The 17801-nt window shown below is 44.5% G+C and overlaps 1 protein-coding gene across 1 annotated transcript in view; it reads left to right on the forward strand.

The window, feature by feature from the left end:
- The window catches only part of LOC308465302 (uncharacterized protein), a 51365-nt gene extending 34199 nt beyond the window's left edge, over positions 1 to 17166 (forward strand). Inside the window, exons 16-24 of the mRNA XM_080985146.1 lie at positions 4674 to 4881; positions 6528 to 6963; positions 7362 to 7457; positions 8045 to 8275; positions 9041 to 9063; positions 9862 to 9980; positions 12866 to 12898; positions 13862 to 13993; positions 15390 to 17166. Of these exons, the coding sequence (XP_080841272.1) occupies positions 4674 to 4881; positions 6528 to 6963; positions 7362 to 7457; positions 8045 to 8275; positions 9041 to 9063; positions 9862 to 9980; positions 12866 to 12898; positions 13862 to 13993; positions 15390 to 15907 (1796 nt within the window). The 3' untranslated portion in view covers positions 15908 to 17166. The remainder of the gene's footprint in view (positions 1 to 4673; positions 4882 to 6527; positions 6964 to 7361; positions 7458 to 8044; positions 8276 to 9040; positions 9064 to 9861; positions 9981 to 12865; positions 12899 to 13861; positions 13994 to 15389) is intronic.
- The last annotated feature ends 635 nt before the right edge of the window (positions 17167 to 17801 follow it).

Genomic DNA, 17801 nt, shown 5'->3' on the forward strand with positions numbered 1-17801 from the left:
CCCCTCTCTCCAGATCCACATAAGTCCAACAACCAGGGCAGGAGGGAGTTCAGCACACCAAAGGCCCAGTCTCCCCAGTGCTAATGCCCTTTTACTGTGTCAGGAACATGCTGCAGAATACACCAGCCTGGAGGGACCCTTTACACAGCAAGGGAAGGATATCTTCACCTCGGCCCTTTTCTTAATTAGGGACTGTGGGGTTTCATTGCTCCAATGAAGACCACGCTGGGTGCAGTTCTCCAGGGGACCACTTGATGTCAGCGTTCCACCATGAGCAAGGCTCTTGTTATAGTATCCACCAGAGCTTTCCAAACTTTTCACCTTGCTGACACGCTTTTTAGACATGCGTCCTTTTGCAACACAGTAATTCAGTTTTACTAGCAAAAGAGAGGTTAAACCAGGGGTCCTCAAACTACAGGCCACATCTGGCCCGCCAGTGTCCTGAACCCGGCCCACCCCCAGGTCACACTGCCTCTAAGTCCAAATCCTCTGTGGGCTGGGTGTGCACCTCTCTGCCCTGCCCACCTCACAGGGCTGTTGTGGGATGCAAAAACGGGCAAGTTCCACAGGAGCAGGGTGGGAGGGGATCCCGGATGGCCGTGCCAGCTGCTCCTTTCCTCCAGCCCCCCCCTCTGCTAGCCCCGCCCTTCCCCACACAGGTACTTCTGCTGGCCACAATACTCTGCACGGAGGCTGCTTGGGCTTGCAGTGGGGGCACAGATGGGAGCCGAGCAGCGCAGCGCTGCCTTGCCCAGTGGGCCGGCCGCCTGCTGCTGCCACTACTTCCCTCCGCTGCGTCGTGGCCGGCCGGGCCCAGGATCGTCATGGTGGCGCTGGAGAGCATTGGAGAGGATCCTGCTCGTGCTGCTGCTCCTTTTGGCGCCAGCGGCTTCCTAAGGGTGCCTGCTTTGGCATAACCTCTGCAGCGTTCTGTGGTGCCTAGTCCTGTGCAAAGGGCTCCAAGCACACTGGCATTTGTGCAGTTAAGTTAGTGAGCTTTGTGAGCTTAGTCAGGTTTCCCACCCCAAAGGCTGTAATTCCCTGTGTGCTTACCTGGGAGTAAGCCTTAGTGAATTCAGTGGGGCTTACCTCTGAGCAGGCATGCATATGATTGTATGGATACATTAGGGAAGAAAGCCTCAGAAGTAACTGCACTGCTTTCAGTGGATTTACTCCCTGGTAGCGATGGCTGAATCCGTCCATTTTGGTGTCTTGTTTTTGCAATCTTACTTTCAGTTCTCCACATTAGTGTTCTTTTAATATATTTTTCAAGAAAAGGTACTCTTGAAAATTTGTCACCATTTTAGTCTGTGTTTCTCCTAAAATGCACATTTTTTGTATGTTGTTTTGCCTAATACATCTTTGCAAAGCAATTATTTGCAATAGTATGCATAAGGTACTTTCACCAATATGCAAGTTTCGGAGTCACCTTCAAAGGTAGAGAAGCAGGACTGTTTATTTCCACTGTTGGGAATACATGTATCGTATTGTTTTTCCTGTTTTTTGTGCACTACAAATAAAATATGTGCAGTGTGCATAGGAATTCGTTCATATTCGTTCATAGTCCGACCCCCAACAGTGCCTGAGGGACAGTGAACTGGCCCCCCGTTTAAAAAGTTTGAGGACCCCTGGGTCAAACTAACACCTTTCCAGGAGCGCAGGGGCATTCATGTGACACACCTACACACTGCAGCTGACACACTCAATCACAACACTCTGGTATATGTGCTGATAAGGTTAGATTGCAGCAGCAGCTGCCGCTGTCCTTCAGACAAAACAACTTCAGGGTAAATGTTGGTGGTGCTCTTCTGTCTTCACGCACCTACTTCTCACGTAAGTTTTCAATCCATACCTGCTCAGTTCCTACAGACTGGAGGAGTCACTGCCAAGCCTGGGTCTCCGCTGCTCCCCATAGGAAGGAGGGGCTGGGAGTCCTGCTCCAGGAGGGGCTTTGGTGCTGGGCAGTGACTGAGGATTGGGACCAGGAGGGTTCGCTTTCCAGTAAGGATGGCCACCCTATTATACCCATAAGGAGGATTGGGTAGGATAGGAGGGAAGGGGACCCTTGAACTTGATGGGTGAACATGCCTACAATAGTGATTGTGTCAGATTATTTTATACCCTAGGCAAGGCTAACTACTTGCTGCTGAAACAAAAGCGGCCCCAAACTGCTTTGCAAGGCTGGGATCATTCCAGCGCTGTCTCTAGAATAAACAAACTTTGGTTTGGCCTGATCTCGGTGTCAGACTCCTTCTTCTCACAGAGCAATTGACCCTCTGGGGAAGATCCCTGGGGTAAATTTATTCAACATGCTATGAGGCCAGCGGTAGTGGCCGTGGAGAGGCAATAGGATGCTCCCTTGCAGCTACCACTGCCCTCACCACTGCTCAGAACAAGTGCCGGCTAATCCTCCTCCCAAGCTTATCAGCTGCAGCGCCGGTGAGAAAAATAGGGACATCCCAGAATCAAATCAAACTCCAGGATGACTTTTGTAATTCCAGGACTGTGCCTGGAAAATAGGGACACTTGGAGGTTATGTAATTATGACTTTATATACTTTATAAGTTTTGTTTTCTCTCTAGCTGGTTTTTAGTGCTGTATAAGTTGTTCGTGATCTTATGCTTTTTATGGTTTTATACTATTTTGTTGTAGTAGCTGTTAGTACAACTTTTCTATTGATGTTTTAAATCAGATATATTCCACTTTATTGATATTAATATATGGACAACCCAGAATACATGGTTATTTGGGGGGTATATGGAAGCCAAAAAGATGAAACAGTATTAAAGAAAAGCTCCAAAACGTGCCTTGCAGGTTGTTGAGGGGCCCCTCTATACTGGAGGGCTTTTGCGGGTGTGTACTACAACGTATCATTGATGCAGTTATAGTGCATCAGTCATGGATTGATGCTAAACCACCCACACATCCACACTGCTTAAGAATTATTTTGCAATAGTTCCAGAATTTTACGCCATTATTGCCATTTGGAGGGGCACTCTTGGAATGTCATGGAACTAAAAGGGACAACCCCCTCCCCATCAAACAATATATCTGGTATGAAAAATTATAGGATTTCAGCAGGACGTATCAGAACACGGTTGATCAGAAATGAAGCAGTTATGAAGACTGCAAACCTTTGTAGGCATAGATAGTATTGAAACTGGGATTCCATATGAGTTCCTAGATAGCATCATGTGCAGAAATAATTACAATTACATAATAAAAATAATGCATATATAAACCCTGGGAGTGTTTGCATTTTGTGTTGGGAGTGTGATGATAGCTGAGAGCTTCAACTCTGGGCGAATGTGGGCTAAAGGAGCGTCTCTACCCCCATCGTTCTGCCCGGACACTGAGGTCCAGTGTCAAGGGCCTTCTGGCAGTTCCCTCACTGCAAGAAGCCAAGTTACAGGGAACCAGGCAGAGGGCCTTCTCGGTAGTGGCACCCGCCCTGTGGAACGCCCTCCCACCAGATGTCAAAGAGAAAAACAACTACCAGACTTTTAGAAGACATCTGAAGGCAGCCCTGTTTAGGAAAGCTTTTAATGTTTAATAGGTTATTGTATTTTAATATTCTGTTGGTAGCCACCCAGAGTTTTATGAATCACATTCTTAGGAAGAATCTGTATAGAGTTTAGGAGACATAAAAATTTGCTGGAAAGGAAAATACACCTATGGCTATCTCCTATTGAGGCCATTACAATCAAGACAGTGAATAAGGATAGACAGTGGGTAACTTACAGGAAATTGTTGTACTTTACGGGGGGGGGGGGCTAAATTGAAATCAGTGGAAGATGTAAGGAGCCATGTTACAGATTGGTTACTATAGGTAAAGGTAAAGGGACCCCTGACCATTAGGTCCAGTCGTGACCGACTCTGGGGTTGCGGCGCTCATCTCGCTTTACTGGCCGAGGGAGCCAGCGTACAGCTTCCGGTCATGTGGCCAGCATGACTAAGCCGCTTCTGGCAAACCAGAGCAGCACACGGAAATGCTGTTTACCTTCCCACCGGAGCGGTACCTATTTATCTACTTGCAATTTGACGTGCTTTCAAATTGCTAGGTTGGCAGGAGCAGGGACCGAGCAACAGGAGCTCACCCCGTCGTGGGGATTCAAACCGCCGACCTTCTTATTGGCAGGTCCTAGGCTCTGTGGTTTAACGCACAGCGCCACCCACATCCCTATAACTGCTAGGTAGGCTTGTCTAAATAAGAATGCCATCAACTGGCACTGAAACTAATACTGTGAAGGTGCCTTCCCCCTATCAACATGCAGGAGGTTCCACAAGTATCTCTGCCATCACACTAAACATTTGAGTTCTTACATACACAGTGTGGGTATTATGTGACACCTGTAAAAGTGTCAATTCCACTGATCAGAGTGTTCTAGTGGACCCATACGGGTAAGGTGATATTTTAGGTGAAGGAGTGTGGAAAATGATTTTTGGTTTTATAGATGAGTTTCAGGCAGTGGGACCAATTGTGGAGGCTTCATTGCATAAGAAAGTGAAATGCAGAGTTAGTTTCTCTGGAAGGATGTGGAAATGCTTAATGCTGAACAGCTTTTACCTTACAGACATTTTTTCACTCCCCAGTCCCTTCACATTCTACTGCCATCCTGCAGCCGCCTCTCATCTCAACAAAGCCAGACACTCTTGATCCGTCATGGCCTCAGCACCACCATCCATGAACATAAAAGAGGAAGTCTTGTGCCCCATCTGCAAGGACCTCCTGACAGACCCCGTGACCTTGAACTGTGGCCACAACTTCTGCCGAGGCTGCATCACCAAGCACTGTGAGGTACGGGATGAAATTGACATGGGGGACTGCAAGTGTCCCGTGTGCATGGACAAGATCCGGAACAGGAATTTCTGCCCCAATTGGCAGCTGGCAAATGTAGTAGAAAGAATCAAACTCCAGAGAAAGGAACTATGTGAGAAGCACAAAGAAAATCTCCACCTGTTCTGCAAAGAAGATGAAGAATTGGTGTGTTTGGTTTGTGAGCGATGCCCAGAACATAAATAACACACTGTGGTCATCAAGGAAGAGGCTGCCCAGGAATACAAGGTAGGAGTTTTTTTGACACTTGCTAACACAGTCCTTTCATATCTGCATGTGTGCATGCGCAAAATATGCTTTCAACATAGCTGCAATGCAAACATAAATTGCTAATCTGACCTAAATGAGAATCAAAAATTGGGCCCCATCTCTGTGCTATTCAAAACAAAACATAAACTTTGTTCTGCTTCAAAAGGAACCTTTAAAAATGTGTTTTGTTTTTAAGAGCACTATTTATGTGGAAAGACAGGCTCAGGCTTTGAGAATAGTGGCTCTATGGCATAAGATACTTATGTTCACAAAGCAAAATACCACCAAGCTCAGGTGCGCCTATTCAGGTGCCACTAGGTGAAAACCTTTGTACTCCCACACAAGAAGAGAAAGTGACTTTCTCTGGAGAAACTGATGCCTTGATTCCTATCTAGACTGGCCACTGTTGTCACTCTAGGAGCAAACTCACGATGTCTGCCCCACTCAGTCCCCTAAGGGACCAGAAGTTACTGACCATATCCTAGATGCAATATGTAACTTCAAGGTCTTCCTCAGCTTCATGACAGAGAATATCAGGAGCATTTGACTTTTACCAACAGCAACAACCACCCTCTTCTTTTTTATGATAATTTTTATTGAAATTTTCAGTTACATATCCACCATTATGATTGACTTCCCATTGACTTCCCTTCTTCTCCTTCCATGGTTCTTTTAATTTTCCCATTATTACGACATATTCCATTACAACCTTTCTATATTACCTCATTTTACTTTATACTGTTGAATTTACCTTAATCCAGCTATTATTATTATTATTATTATTATTATTATTTTATAATTTTGTACCCCACTCATCTGGCTGGGTTTCCCCATCCACTCTGGGCGGCTCTCAACAAAACACTCAAAACAAGATAAAACATCAAGCATTAAAAACTTCCCTAAACAGGGCTGCCTTAAGATTTCTTCTAAAAGTCAGATATTTCTTTATCTCCTTGACATCTGAAGGGAGGGTGTTCCACAGGGTGGGCGCCACTACCGAGAAGGCCTTCTGCCTGCTTACCTGTAACCTCACTTCTTGCAGTGAGGGAACCGCCAGAAGGCATTTTCTCTTGTTTACATTTTCAAATATGCATGGTTGCTAATTGTAAAAATTAAAAACGACAGCCATCCTCATCTACACACCTTTTCCCTTGGGCACATGGATTTTCTTGAAGCGGACTCTGTTGCTCCATGACGTCAATGACTTTGTTTCTTTTATTAATTTCTGAGAGTATTCTCACATTGCCCTCTCATAAAACATCCTGGTAGTATGCAACAATATAAGAGCATTAAAAACAATATAATAATTGAAACAATACTCTGGAAACTTTTAAGCAACTGCATAGGGTTGTCAGCTTGCACGCACACACAAATCATGTGAGCACTGAGAATCTGAGCGATTTCCAGGAAGGAAACGCCCAGTGAGTGAAAACTGAGAAAGTGAAACTAAACTCCGTCTCTCCGCCATGGCTGCTGCTGAGAGCCCCGTGAAGGATCTCTGCGATGAAGCCACTTGCTCCATCTGCCTGGAGTATTTCAAGGATCCAGTGACCATCGCAGAGTGCGGGCACAATTTCTGCCGATCCTGCCTGATCCAGTGCTGGGGAGGGGGAGCCACACGAGCTTCCTGCCCTCACTGCAGACAAACAGTCCGGCCAAAGAATCTCATCCCCAATCGGCAGCTGGCTAACTTTGTGGAAATAACCAAGAAGCTCAGTCTTCGGGGGGAGAAGGAGAGAGTCTGTGAAAAACACAAGGAGCTTCTGAAGCTCTTCTGCAAAGACCACGAAACCCCCATTTGTGTGGTGTGTGACAGATCCAGGGAGCATGAACGGCACAAAGTGATCCCCCTGGAGGAGGCTTCTGAGGAGTACAAGGTAGGAAATCAAGGTGGATCTTGATTGGGGCGCGGGGGGGGGGGGGATAACTGTGGATTCATTGAGGCTATAATGCTTCTGAACACCAGTTGCATGAATACTATTTACATGACTGATGTTTGTTATGTAAATTGCATGACAACTGCCTCCCCCACCTCCCAATTCAGATCCAAGATGGTAAAAGCCCAGAAAGGTCAGGGCAGATTTCAAAAACTAGAAGCTAGGTATCAGATATCAAAGATTAGAACATCAGAGCAATTGCTACATAAAAAGGCTAATATCAGGACCACTGGCCACTAGAAATAGGCAGTATATTCAACTCCTCTGTTTGTTTGTGCGTGTCCGTCTGTGTGTCTGTGTCTGTCTCATTCAAACCTGAGCTTTTGTTTTCCCTTTAGGGCTTGATCTGTAGCCACCTGAAGAAACTGAGGAAAGAGAGAGAAGCTATTCTGGCATACCAAGCAGACGTGGAGGAGAAAAGCCAAGACCTCCTTGTAAGTGTCTCTATTAATAGGATGGGAAGACGTACTTGAAGATCCAAGTCATGGCTGAGGAGGGATGGGAAAATCTGTCCATTTAAGCTTCTCTCCATTTCTCATTTTTCCAAACTTCAGTTCAGTTCTACACAATTTCCACATCAGTTTGCATGTTGTTGTTGTTTTTTAAAAAACATCCTAAATAAAATTCACCAGTATTTTAGTGTGAATTTCCATGTGTGTTCTATACTTATTTTGGCAAAGCAATTTCCCCTAATATAATTCATTTTCTATATTATTTTCATGAAGAAATGCCTTATAAAGCAGGGAATCAGCAGCCCTGCGACTTTAAAATAAACATGTTAGTTAGCCTCTGCCATTTCTATGAAATGAAAGTTGCCAGTCTAAACTAAGGAAAGAGCGTTTTGTGTCCACAGGGACAGGCTGAACATTTTTTATCTCTGATTATGGTGGATGTTGATTTCATGCCTAGAAAGTCAGACATGCCCTTCCTATGGAAATCTCATAACTCTCCTAATGTTGTAGAAGCTGACCAAGTTCTTATTTCTGCCTCCGCTTTTCCTCTTTCTATCTGCTTCTTGCAGAAATTAACAGCAACTGAGAGGCAGAAGGCAGTGGAGAAGTTCAGACAACTGCACCAGTTTCTGGAAGAGCAAGAAAAACAACTACTGAATCAGATTGAAGAGGCGGAGAAGGACATTGCAAGGAAAAGGGATGAGCACCTGGCCAGACTCTCCGGAAAACTCTCCTCTCTTGAAAATATCATCAAGGAGATGAAGGAGAAAAGTGAGAAGCCAGCGATTCAACTCCTGCAGGTAAGACTGTGGCAGAAACAGTAAATAGCTCCACATCAGGGCAAGGTTCCCTGCAAACCTTTATCTTCCTCCTTCATCCGTAAAGGGGCTCAGTTTATAGTGTCTCTAATCAAGTCTCTTGTGTACAGGAGCATCCAAGAGAACTGGGATGGTTTGCTCACATTACTGCAGACTAGAGAACCTAATTTTCTGTTGATGGAAACAGATGCTGTTTTCTGCCTTTTGCTGAGGATTTGCCTGATAACTCCTTCCAGCCTGGCAGTGCTGCCTTTGTGCCCTGTGTTGATCTTCCCAGAGGCTGTTCTCTGGCTACCTTAGAGCTAAAGAAAAATAAAGTTAAGGAGAAGTCTGTCTCTCTCTCTCTCTCTCTCTCTGATCTAAATTCACACCCAAAATTTTCTGATTTATCCTTTCCTCTCAGTTCTGTACTGGCATTTGGGCCTATTTTAGTCATGAGCTAGTCTCTTGACCAAAGTTTTCTTCTATTCCACACCACAGCTTCTGGGGTAATCACCTTCACCATGCATGTAGATTTGCCTAAAACGGAGCTCAGTAACATTGACCAAAGAAAGAGAGGGATAGAGAAGTTGGGCAGCATGGAGTGTCGTCCGATGGGACACAGAGCAGGGCTTGAATTTCAGAACTTAAAATTGGAAAAATAAAATTGATAGAATGGACCAGAGGGCATCCATTCCAGGATATGAAGAGGGTCTTCGTACAGCGGCCTGTGGTAGACAGTGAATTCCATTCTCTTGTCCCTTCTAGGACGTGCAAAGGACTTTGCAGAGGTAAGTGGATCCTGCTCATTTTCATTAGCATCACTGTGTGGAAAGGAAGGTCCCAAGAGGAAAGTAGATGGAAACTGGTCTTTGAGGGGCTCCTGGGGGAGAGACTGTGGGATGCCACACCATATAGTGTTGAAATTGTGCCCCTCTAGGGGTGGGAAAGAAAAAGCGTTGAGACATTTCATCCTTGTTGAGAGTTTGGGTGCGAGTTGTGCCTGGCAGGTTTTTAATGTAGGCATCTAATAGCTGGGGACGCGGGTGGCGCTATGGGTTAAACCACAGAGCCTAGAACTTGCCAATTAGAAGGTTGGCGGTTTGAATCCCCGCAACGGGGTGAGCTCCCATTGCTCGGTTTCTGCTCCTGCCAACCTAGCAGTTCGAAACACGTCAAAGTGCAAGTAGATAAATAGGTACCGCTCCGGCAGGAAGGTAAACAGTGTTTCCGTGCGCTGCTCTGGTTCGCCAGAAGTGGCTTAGTCATGCTGGCCACATGACCTGGAACTGTACGCTGGCTCCCTTGGCCAATAAAGCGAGATGAGCACCCCAGCCCCAGAGTCGGTCACGAGTGGACCTAATAGTCAGGGGTCCCTTTACCTTTACCTATTTACTAGCTGATAGCATTTAAACATTGGGGAGATGTTTCAGCCATAGAGATTTAGGGAATCTGATGAAATCCTAGATGCTCTTGTGGATTTTAGGGCTGGCACGGCTGACACTCTTGTCAAGGATCCCATCACACACTGGAATGGCGAGATGTGCAAAACCTCCTCTACTCTGTGCCCCGTTGTTTTTCTTCACCAGGTATGAGCAAAGAGAGAGATTGGAGAATTCAGCTGCTTTCCCTCAAGAGCTGAAGAGGGGGATCTTGGAATTTTGTGACATAAATCCACTTCTGGAGGGTGTTGTGAAGCAATTCAAAGGTATAGAAGAATGGCTGTGATGATTTTACCCTGGGCATTATATTAGGCCATAGCTCTCATTGTATTCTGTTTTGGCCACAGACAGGGTAGCACAATCATCTCTTCCTTCTTGGTGGCATTGCTGCCACTAGCTTCCCTCAGAATGCCCCATATACATTGGCTGATTGACATCCAATGCCCTTTTGAAATGTGTTGGGGTTATTGGGTTGTTTTTGTTTTTGTCTTGTTTTTGTGTTTTTATACTGTGTTTTTATCTTATGAACAGCTCTGAGACCTAAGGGTATACAAATTTAATAAATAATAATACTAATTGTCACTCATGGGGCACAGGGGTGCTGGTGGGAGATATATAGTGGTGCCTCGGGAGTTGAATGGAATCCATTCAACTTCCAAAACATTTGGAAACCAAAGCGCAGGAAACTCCTGCAGTCAATCATAAGCCGCAGAAGCCCCATCAGACGTTCAGGTTCCAAAGAATGTTCACAAACACACTTACTTCTGGTTTGCAGTGTTTGGGAGCCAAAACGTCCAAGTACCAGGGTGTTTGGGATCCAAGGTACGACTGTATAGTGGTACCTCGGGATGCGAACAGGATCCATTCCGGAGCCCCGTTCGCATCCTGAAGAGAATGTAAGACACAACTGTGTGGGTCACATTTTGCCACTTCCGCGCATGCGCGTGACATCATTTTGACCGTCTGCGCAAGTGGCGAAACCCGGAAGTAACGCTCTCTGTTACTTCCAGGTCGCTGCGGAGCGTAACCCAAAAATACTTATTCTGAAGCACATTTATCCCGAGGTATGACTGTACTGTATCTTGGCCACCACAAATAAAGGCACCAGGGTCTATAGTAAAGCCAGGATTTTCTACTCTGCTGTTCATTGGTTTACAATTATACAGTAACTTCCTTTCATTTTTTTGCCCATCAACACAATCTGGAGAGGTCCTTTTGGAGGTTCTCAAACTCTGCTTGGGTTTTACCATCTGGAAGGGCATTGAAAAGGGCATCAACAATCACCCAGTTCCTCTACTGCTGACTTAGCCTTGTTGTCTCCCAGCAGTGGAGTAACATCCTGAGCCATCTCCTCCTTAGATTTCCACCTGCAGCTGCCAAATGTAGGGAGGCAACCATCTTAATACCTCAAGAGTTCAACTAAATAAGATTGGCGACTTAAGGTGACAGAATATGCACAACTTGCAGGCTTAACATATAGAATAAGAGAACAAGAAGAACGTACGTTTAGAGAAGATTGGGAAACGTTTATTGAATATATGGGAAATAAATGTGTACAGCTGAAAACTCTGGCAGCATTAAGATAAATTCAACAGTGTAAATAAGTTTTGATGGATGTAATAATGGAAAACTGATTGGTATAGTTTTTGTAAAATATGCAGGGATATATGTAAATTGAACCATGGAAGTAGAAGAAGGGAATTCCTTGATATCTTAAGTATGTAAAATGTTTATCTGAAATTGTAAAACAGAAAATTTAATAAAAAAATTTTTAAAAAATAATACATCAAGAGTTCCCAAAATCTTGCAAGATCGGAGGGTCAGGGCATGAATAATAACAGCCTCTGCCTAAATGTTTGTTAACAGTCTGAAATAATTTCAAAAGTTTGGTAAGGCAGGACCTCTAGTTGCATGAGAGCTCTGCTGATTTTTCCTCCACTGTAGGGGTCAGATGGGATTACCATGAGGAATTATAAAATATACATCAAGCCATCGTGTCCACGATGAAAGCATTGTGTTGACTGGGTTTGATATATTGACGATAATTTCTGATTAAATCCCATAAGATTCTACATTCATGCCCTTTTCATGCCCTTTTGACTCTACTGCCCATTTCTCTCTCCTCACGTCACGTACACAGCAGTTGCTTCGCCAGGCAGGCATCCTGGGCCATAAAAGATAGTGGGCAAGTTCTTTGATGTAGTTTCTTATATATAATCTTAAAATGTTAATCTTGGAGCCAGGAAAAGGATCTCACATGAAGGTGGTAGTGATCTGGTCTTTCTGGCCATCCTCCTTATTATGTGTATTGATTGTTTATTACCTCCGGGGGTTGCCAGATACTCTTCTTTGTAGTTCTCAACTTATTTACCCCAGAAATATTTGTGCTTAATTAGTTTTAGTAGTTTAACTTGTCCCCACGTGGGTTTGTGGAAATGCTCAGAAGAAATCTGATTGGTTCTTACGAACACACTGTAAAAAGTTCTTTTGTGAATAAAAACGGCCTGGGCCAGGTGCTGCGGAGAACGGACAAGCACAGAGAGACACGATTATACGCACCCTTCCCAGAGTCTTGCTGGTTCAAGTCTCTGTGTGTATTCTTATTAATCAGAGTTCAATCCTTCCTTTACTTTGCAAACGCAACACTCCACAAGTTTGATATATCACTATGTTTAACAGTTCCCCTAAGACAGGGATAAACCCCAAGAATACAGGTGTCTAACCATTCCAACTTCAGCTATTTTTTCACCAGTTTCATAGGAGCAGATGCTAATCTGCATCCAGTTGTCCTCTGTGCCCTTTTAAAAGATTGGCATTGTTCTGATGATCCTTCAGTCCTCCACAACAGCCAGCTAATTCAGGAACGAACTACAGTGATGGATGCTGAAGGATTTTAAGGTGTTTTTTAATATAGTCCCTCACATGTTTTTCCCCTCTAGACTTGCAGGTTCGCCTTTTCTGATTTTGATAGTTTAATTTTTTTAATCTATTCTTCATATGATTTCCTTTTTCTTTTTTTAAATTGTTTGCTCTACTACTTAGTATTAAAGACACAATAGATGCTATGGTTATGAAATGATATTTTAGTAACAAGGTTTATTTGAGGTACAACACTGTCGTGCTAAAGCTTTGTATCTTTTTGCTTCTTCAGATGCCCAGTTACTCAGACAGCAGCTTTGGAAAGGTAAAATACCAAATTCACAGGAGAGCCTGGGGAGTGGTGTTTCATGGGGCTTAAACAGCCTGTCCTGCAGACTTTAGATCCATCAATAGTTTTGTAGCACTATAGCAATGTTTAGATTATTCATATGTACAACTGTAGTTTTTACTTTTTGTATGTTTTAAATTACTGTTGAAATCTTTTTTAGCGATAATTTTATTTTATCTTTTTTTGTAAACCAGTTTGAGGTATTTTAAAGTGGTACATAATTTTTTGTGAAATAAATAAATAAATTAAACAAAAAATGCACAGAATAAAAGGAGTGCCCTGACAGATATAGCATTAATCCTGTAATAAGATTCAAAACGCAATAAGGTTCAAAACACCACTACATTTCTTACACAGAAAAGTCACCTTGTAGAAAGCTCAGTTGCAAATTATGAAGTCAAAATTCACTATTGTTTTCATAATTATTGATCCACATTGATACCCCTAATTCTGTCTCCACTTGAGCCAGAATTAACTGATGGGTCTAAACTGATACTGTCCCCTCCTCTAACCATAGTGAGGAAATAAAGATTTTATGGCTGTTCGCTGCTTACCTGCTTGCCCCCTCGCAGAAATCCAAAATGGTGAAAGTGGATGAATTCTCCCCACCCCTAAACTCACATATTCCACTCTTCTCTCATACAGAAAAGCCGAGTAAATGTTTTCCAGACAGTTTTCCTCCTTGTCCCAAACTACCAGGACAGAATATAAATACGTGAAATACAAAGAACAAACCCCTGATTTGAAATCCAAAAGGAAATGTTTTTATTGTGAGCAAAGTCAGGAAGCAAAAGATGGCTCCCCCAATCCTAAATGCAGTGCCAGGAAATCCTGTTGATTTGAGAGGGAATGTGCTTCCTGGGGTGTTTCTTGGATCACGACACCAGCTGATTCTTCCTCTCTTCTCTTTTTCTTCATCTCTCCCCTGCCCTTCAACAGCAAACATCACTATGGGTCAGAAAGCAGCAGCTCATCCCTCCGAGGATCGTAAACATGTGAAATGCGGACACAAAAGTCAAGACCTGTTGAACAATCCTGAGAGACTCAACCTTCTCCATTCTGTGCTGAAATGTAAGGGATTCACAGGAGCCACACATTTTGGGGAAGGATGGGCTGTGGGGATCATCAGGAAGTCTGTGACAGGAAAGGACTCAAGTCCTGAGGGCGGGATCTGGGCTGTGGGGAAGTTTGGAGGCGAGTACAGGACCTCCAAGCTGCCCGGTGGTCCTCTGCTGTCCCTGAATGGGAAGCCCAACTGAATCTGAGTAACTCTGAATTATGGAGGGAAGGTGTTTTTATTTAATGCTGATCTGTGCATTTTCATTCTCTGGTGTGACTCTTCCCCCCCCCCCCGACTGTGGAGAAATAAAACCCACCTCATATTTGCTTAAGTCTTATAGATTTGAGAGGGAAACTGGTTCCTGGCATCTGTCTTGGATCAGAGGTCCTTTGGCTGGATCGGGACGATATGGGATTGGGGGGGCAACTCCCATCTCTTGCGGGGGTGCAATTAGTGCCAGCACCATCCATTAAGAGTTTGGGTGTAATCTTCGACACCTCCCTTTCCATGGATTGCAGCTATAGCAAAGGTGGCATTTTTTCATCTCCACCAAGCTAAGCAGTTGGCTCCTTACCTTTCTTGTCGTGACCTAGCCACTGTGATCCACGCGACGGTCACCTCCAAACTTGATTTTTGTAACTCACTCTACATGGGGCTGCCCTTGAGACTGACCCAGAAACTCCAGCGTGTGCAGAATGCCGCGGCGAAACTCCTTATGGGGTCCTTGCTGTGGGATCACATTCACCCGGTGCTATACCAGCTGCACTGGTTCCCGGTGCAGTACAGGATCAGGTTTAAGGTGCTGGTTTTAACCTTTAAAGCCCTATACGGCCTAGGACCCTCGTACCTATGGGACCGCCTCTCCTGGTATGCCCCACGGAGGACCTGACGGTCTTCAAATAAAAACATCTTGAAGGTCCCAGGCCACAGAGAGGTTAGGTTGGCCTCAACTAGAGCCAGGGCTTTTTCGGATATGGCTCTGATCTGGTGGAACACTCTGTCACAAGAGACTAAGGCCCTGCGGACTTGACATATTTCCGCAGGGCCTGCAAGACAGAGCTGTTCCACCAGGCCTTTGGCCAAGGTACAGTCTGACCCCCTCTTTTGGTAATCCTCACAGAACTGTAGCCCAATGGTTGCCATTAATTGATTCTGAATTGTTTTTAGAATGAATTGATTTTAGAATGTATTTCAATTTATTGATTGTGATTTTATGTAAACTGTGTTATTTTTACTGTTGTTAGCCGGTCCGAGCCCGGCTTTGGCTGGGGAGGGCGGGATATAAATAAATTATTATTATTATTATTATTATTATTATCATCATCATCATCATCATCATCAGGGTGCCCATCTCTGTCTCAGCTCATTCTGCCTCTCTTCCCTTTTCCTCATCTTCCCTCAAAACAGCAAATGTCACTCTGGATCCAGACACGGCTAATCGTATTCTTGCCCTCTCTGAGGATCGCAAAAGCGTGAGATTGGGAGCCCCACGTCAAGACCTGCCCGACAATCCCGAGAGATTCGACACAGTTATTTCCGTGCTGGGAAGGGAGGGATTTGCAGCAGGCAGGCATTTTTGGGAGGTCATTGTGGAAAGAGAGGGAGAATGGGCAGTGGGGGTCACCAGGAAGTCATTGAGGAGAAAGGGCTCCTTTCACTTAAGTTCTGAGGAAGGGATCTGGGCTGTGGGGAGATGGGGAGGAGAGTACAAGGCCTTTGACCCTCCTGATATCCCTTTTCTCTTCCTGAGAGGGGAGCTCAAGAGGATCCAAGTGTTTCTGAATTATGAAGCAGGGGAAGTGACTTTTCTCAACGCCGATTCAGGAGCCCCTCTCTACACGTTCTCAGGAGCCTCATTCTCTGGAGAGACCCTCCTCCCTTTCTTCTATCTGTGGGGAGAGAAAACCCACCTCAGAATAGCCTGAGGAGACAACTGCGTCACACGCTCAGGCAGAGTTTCTTTCCAGACCGGAATGGTTGCTCTATAAAGCAAACACTTATTAGCAGTTGAGGGAGGATTCACTTCAGTCACAACTGGTAGAAATAGCAAAAAGGGGTTTCGCTTTTTCATTCCATTCCCCACTATCATTTAGTTCTTAAGGACTATTTACACTTAACAGTACCCTGAAATCTGTTTTTTAAAGGGGTTCAGCTTCCATCACTGTCAGTCCTGGGTTCAATTTTTCCCTCTCCACCTGCCCACAAGACCGCCACCAGCAATTTAGATGCGGACATTATTAGACTACAGGAGTTGATCACTACAAAATAATCCCTCCTCCGACGATGTTGTGGTTGCTCATTGCTTTTTAGACCTCAGACAGGAAGGAAATGAAGAGAGGCAAGGCCCCATCCTCAGCCCATTCGGTGAACACAGTTTCTCCTGTCCACACTTAACAAGGTACATTTCCTTGAATTCATTAAAACTTCCTCCTAGCTAATTGCACATAAGATTGCTGCCTTAATGTTTTTCAGTAAACTAGGTTCTCTTTATCATGAGTAGTCAATTTGTTATTATTTTTTGTTAAATTTATACATTGCTTGATTGTGCAAAATAAGCAGTTTACAAATGTCTGATGTCTCTGGCCTCCTGCTCTCATCAGCCCTAGCCAGCTTGGCCAGGGGTCAGGCTGCAGCATGATGGGAACTGCAGTCAAGCAGTTTCTTGAAGGAACCACACTCCCTACAATTCACATTGAGACCTCTGCGGCATAGCTGTCAACGTTTCCCTTTTTTTAAAAAAGGGAAATTCACTTATTCCGAATAGGATTCCTCGCAAGAAAAGGGAAGAGTTGACAGCTATGCTCTGTGGTAACCCCCCCCCCTCCGATTTATGGGATGCTCCCCAAAGAAGAATTTTTTGCCCCCAGGTGAACTTCCTTGTTCTCCTAGACTTTTTAATCATACTAGTTTAATACATCCTAATTCTTAGAATTTTTTTGTGTTTCTTCTTGCTGGATTTTAGTGTGGATTTTCTTGTTGTTATTCATCTTGTGTTGCTTCTTATGGAGCTTACTTTATGCTGGTTATTTTTAGTTGACTGAATTTGTATTTTGTATGTTTGTTGATAGTATTTGTACTTCATTTTCCAGAGTGTGCACCTTATTGACAGGCTTATTGAGAGCAATGGTAGAAAAGATTTCTGTGAACTTCATCATTCAAATGAATAAAAGCATATTTCTTCGGGGAGGGGATTCTTTCCAACTCTTAGGGGGCGGACCGCCCTGGGTGTCATCCCTGTGGGGAGTGACAAAAATATTAGTTTTAATTTTTTTAAAAAAAAATGGGCTCACGACTGAACTCACAGTTCAGTCAACAAACGTAATGAAACGTGGCTGGCACTGGGTGCCACACTGCGGGGGCCAGTGCTTACTGCGGGGCCTGCAGCATGCCCAAGCCAGGCGTCTCTCCTGGGAGTGACGTTGTGGCTAGAGTGCCTGCAGGCTCCGCGCTGCCTGAAACGGCAGAATAGAGAGGCTATGGAACAATGCAGCTTAAATATTTGTGACTTCATTTGTTCACAACCATCCCTTGTTACTATTCATCTGCTCCCCCACAATAAAAAAATAAAATAAATAAACCCCTAGGAGTAGGGAACTTTTTTATAAAATAAAAACGCTTGCATTTCCTTGACAAAGGTAAAGGTAAAGGGACCCCTGACCATTAGGTCCAGTCGTGGCCGACTCTGGGGTTGTGGCGCTCATCTCGCTTTATTGGCCGAGGGAGCCGGCGTACAGTTTCCGGGTCATGTGGCCAGCATGACCAAGCCGCTTCTGGGTTTACCTTCCCGCCAGAGCGGTACCTATTTATCTACTTGCACTT

This window comes from Podarcis pityusensis, assembly GCF_964106645.2.
Source record: "Podarcis pityusensis genome assembly, chromosome: 2".
Classification (NCBI taxonomy): Eukaryota; Metazoa; Chordata; class Lepidosauria; order Squamata; family Lacertidae; genus Podarcis; species Podarcis pityusensis.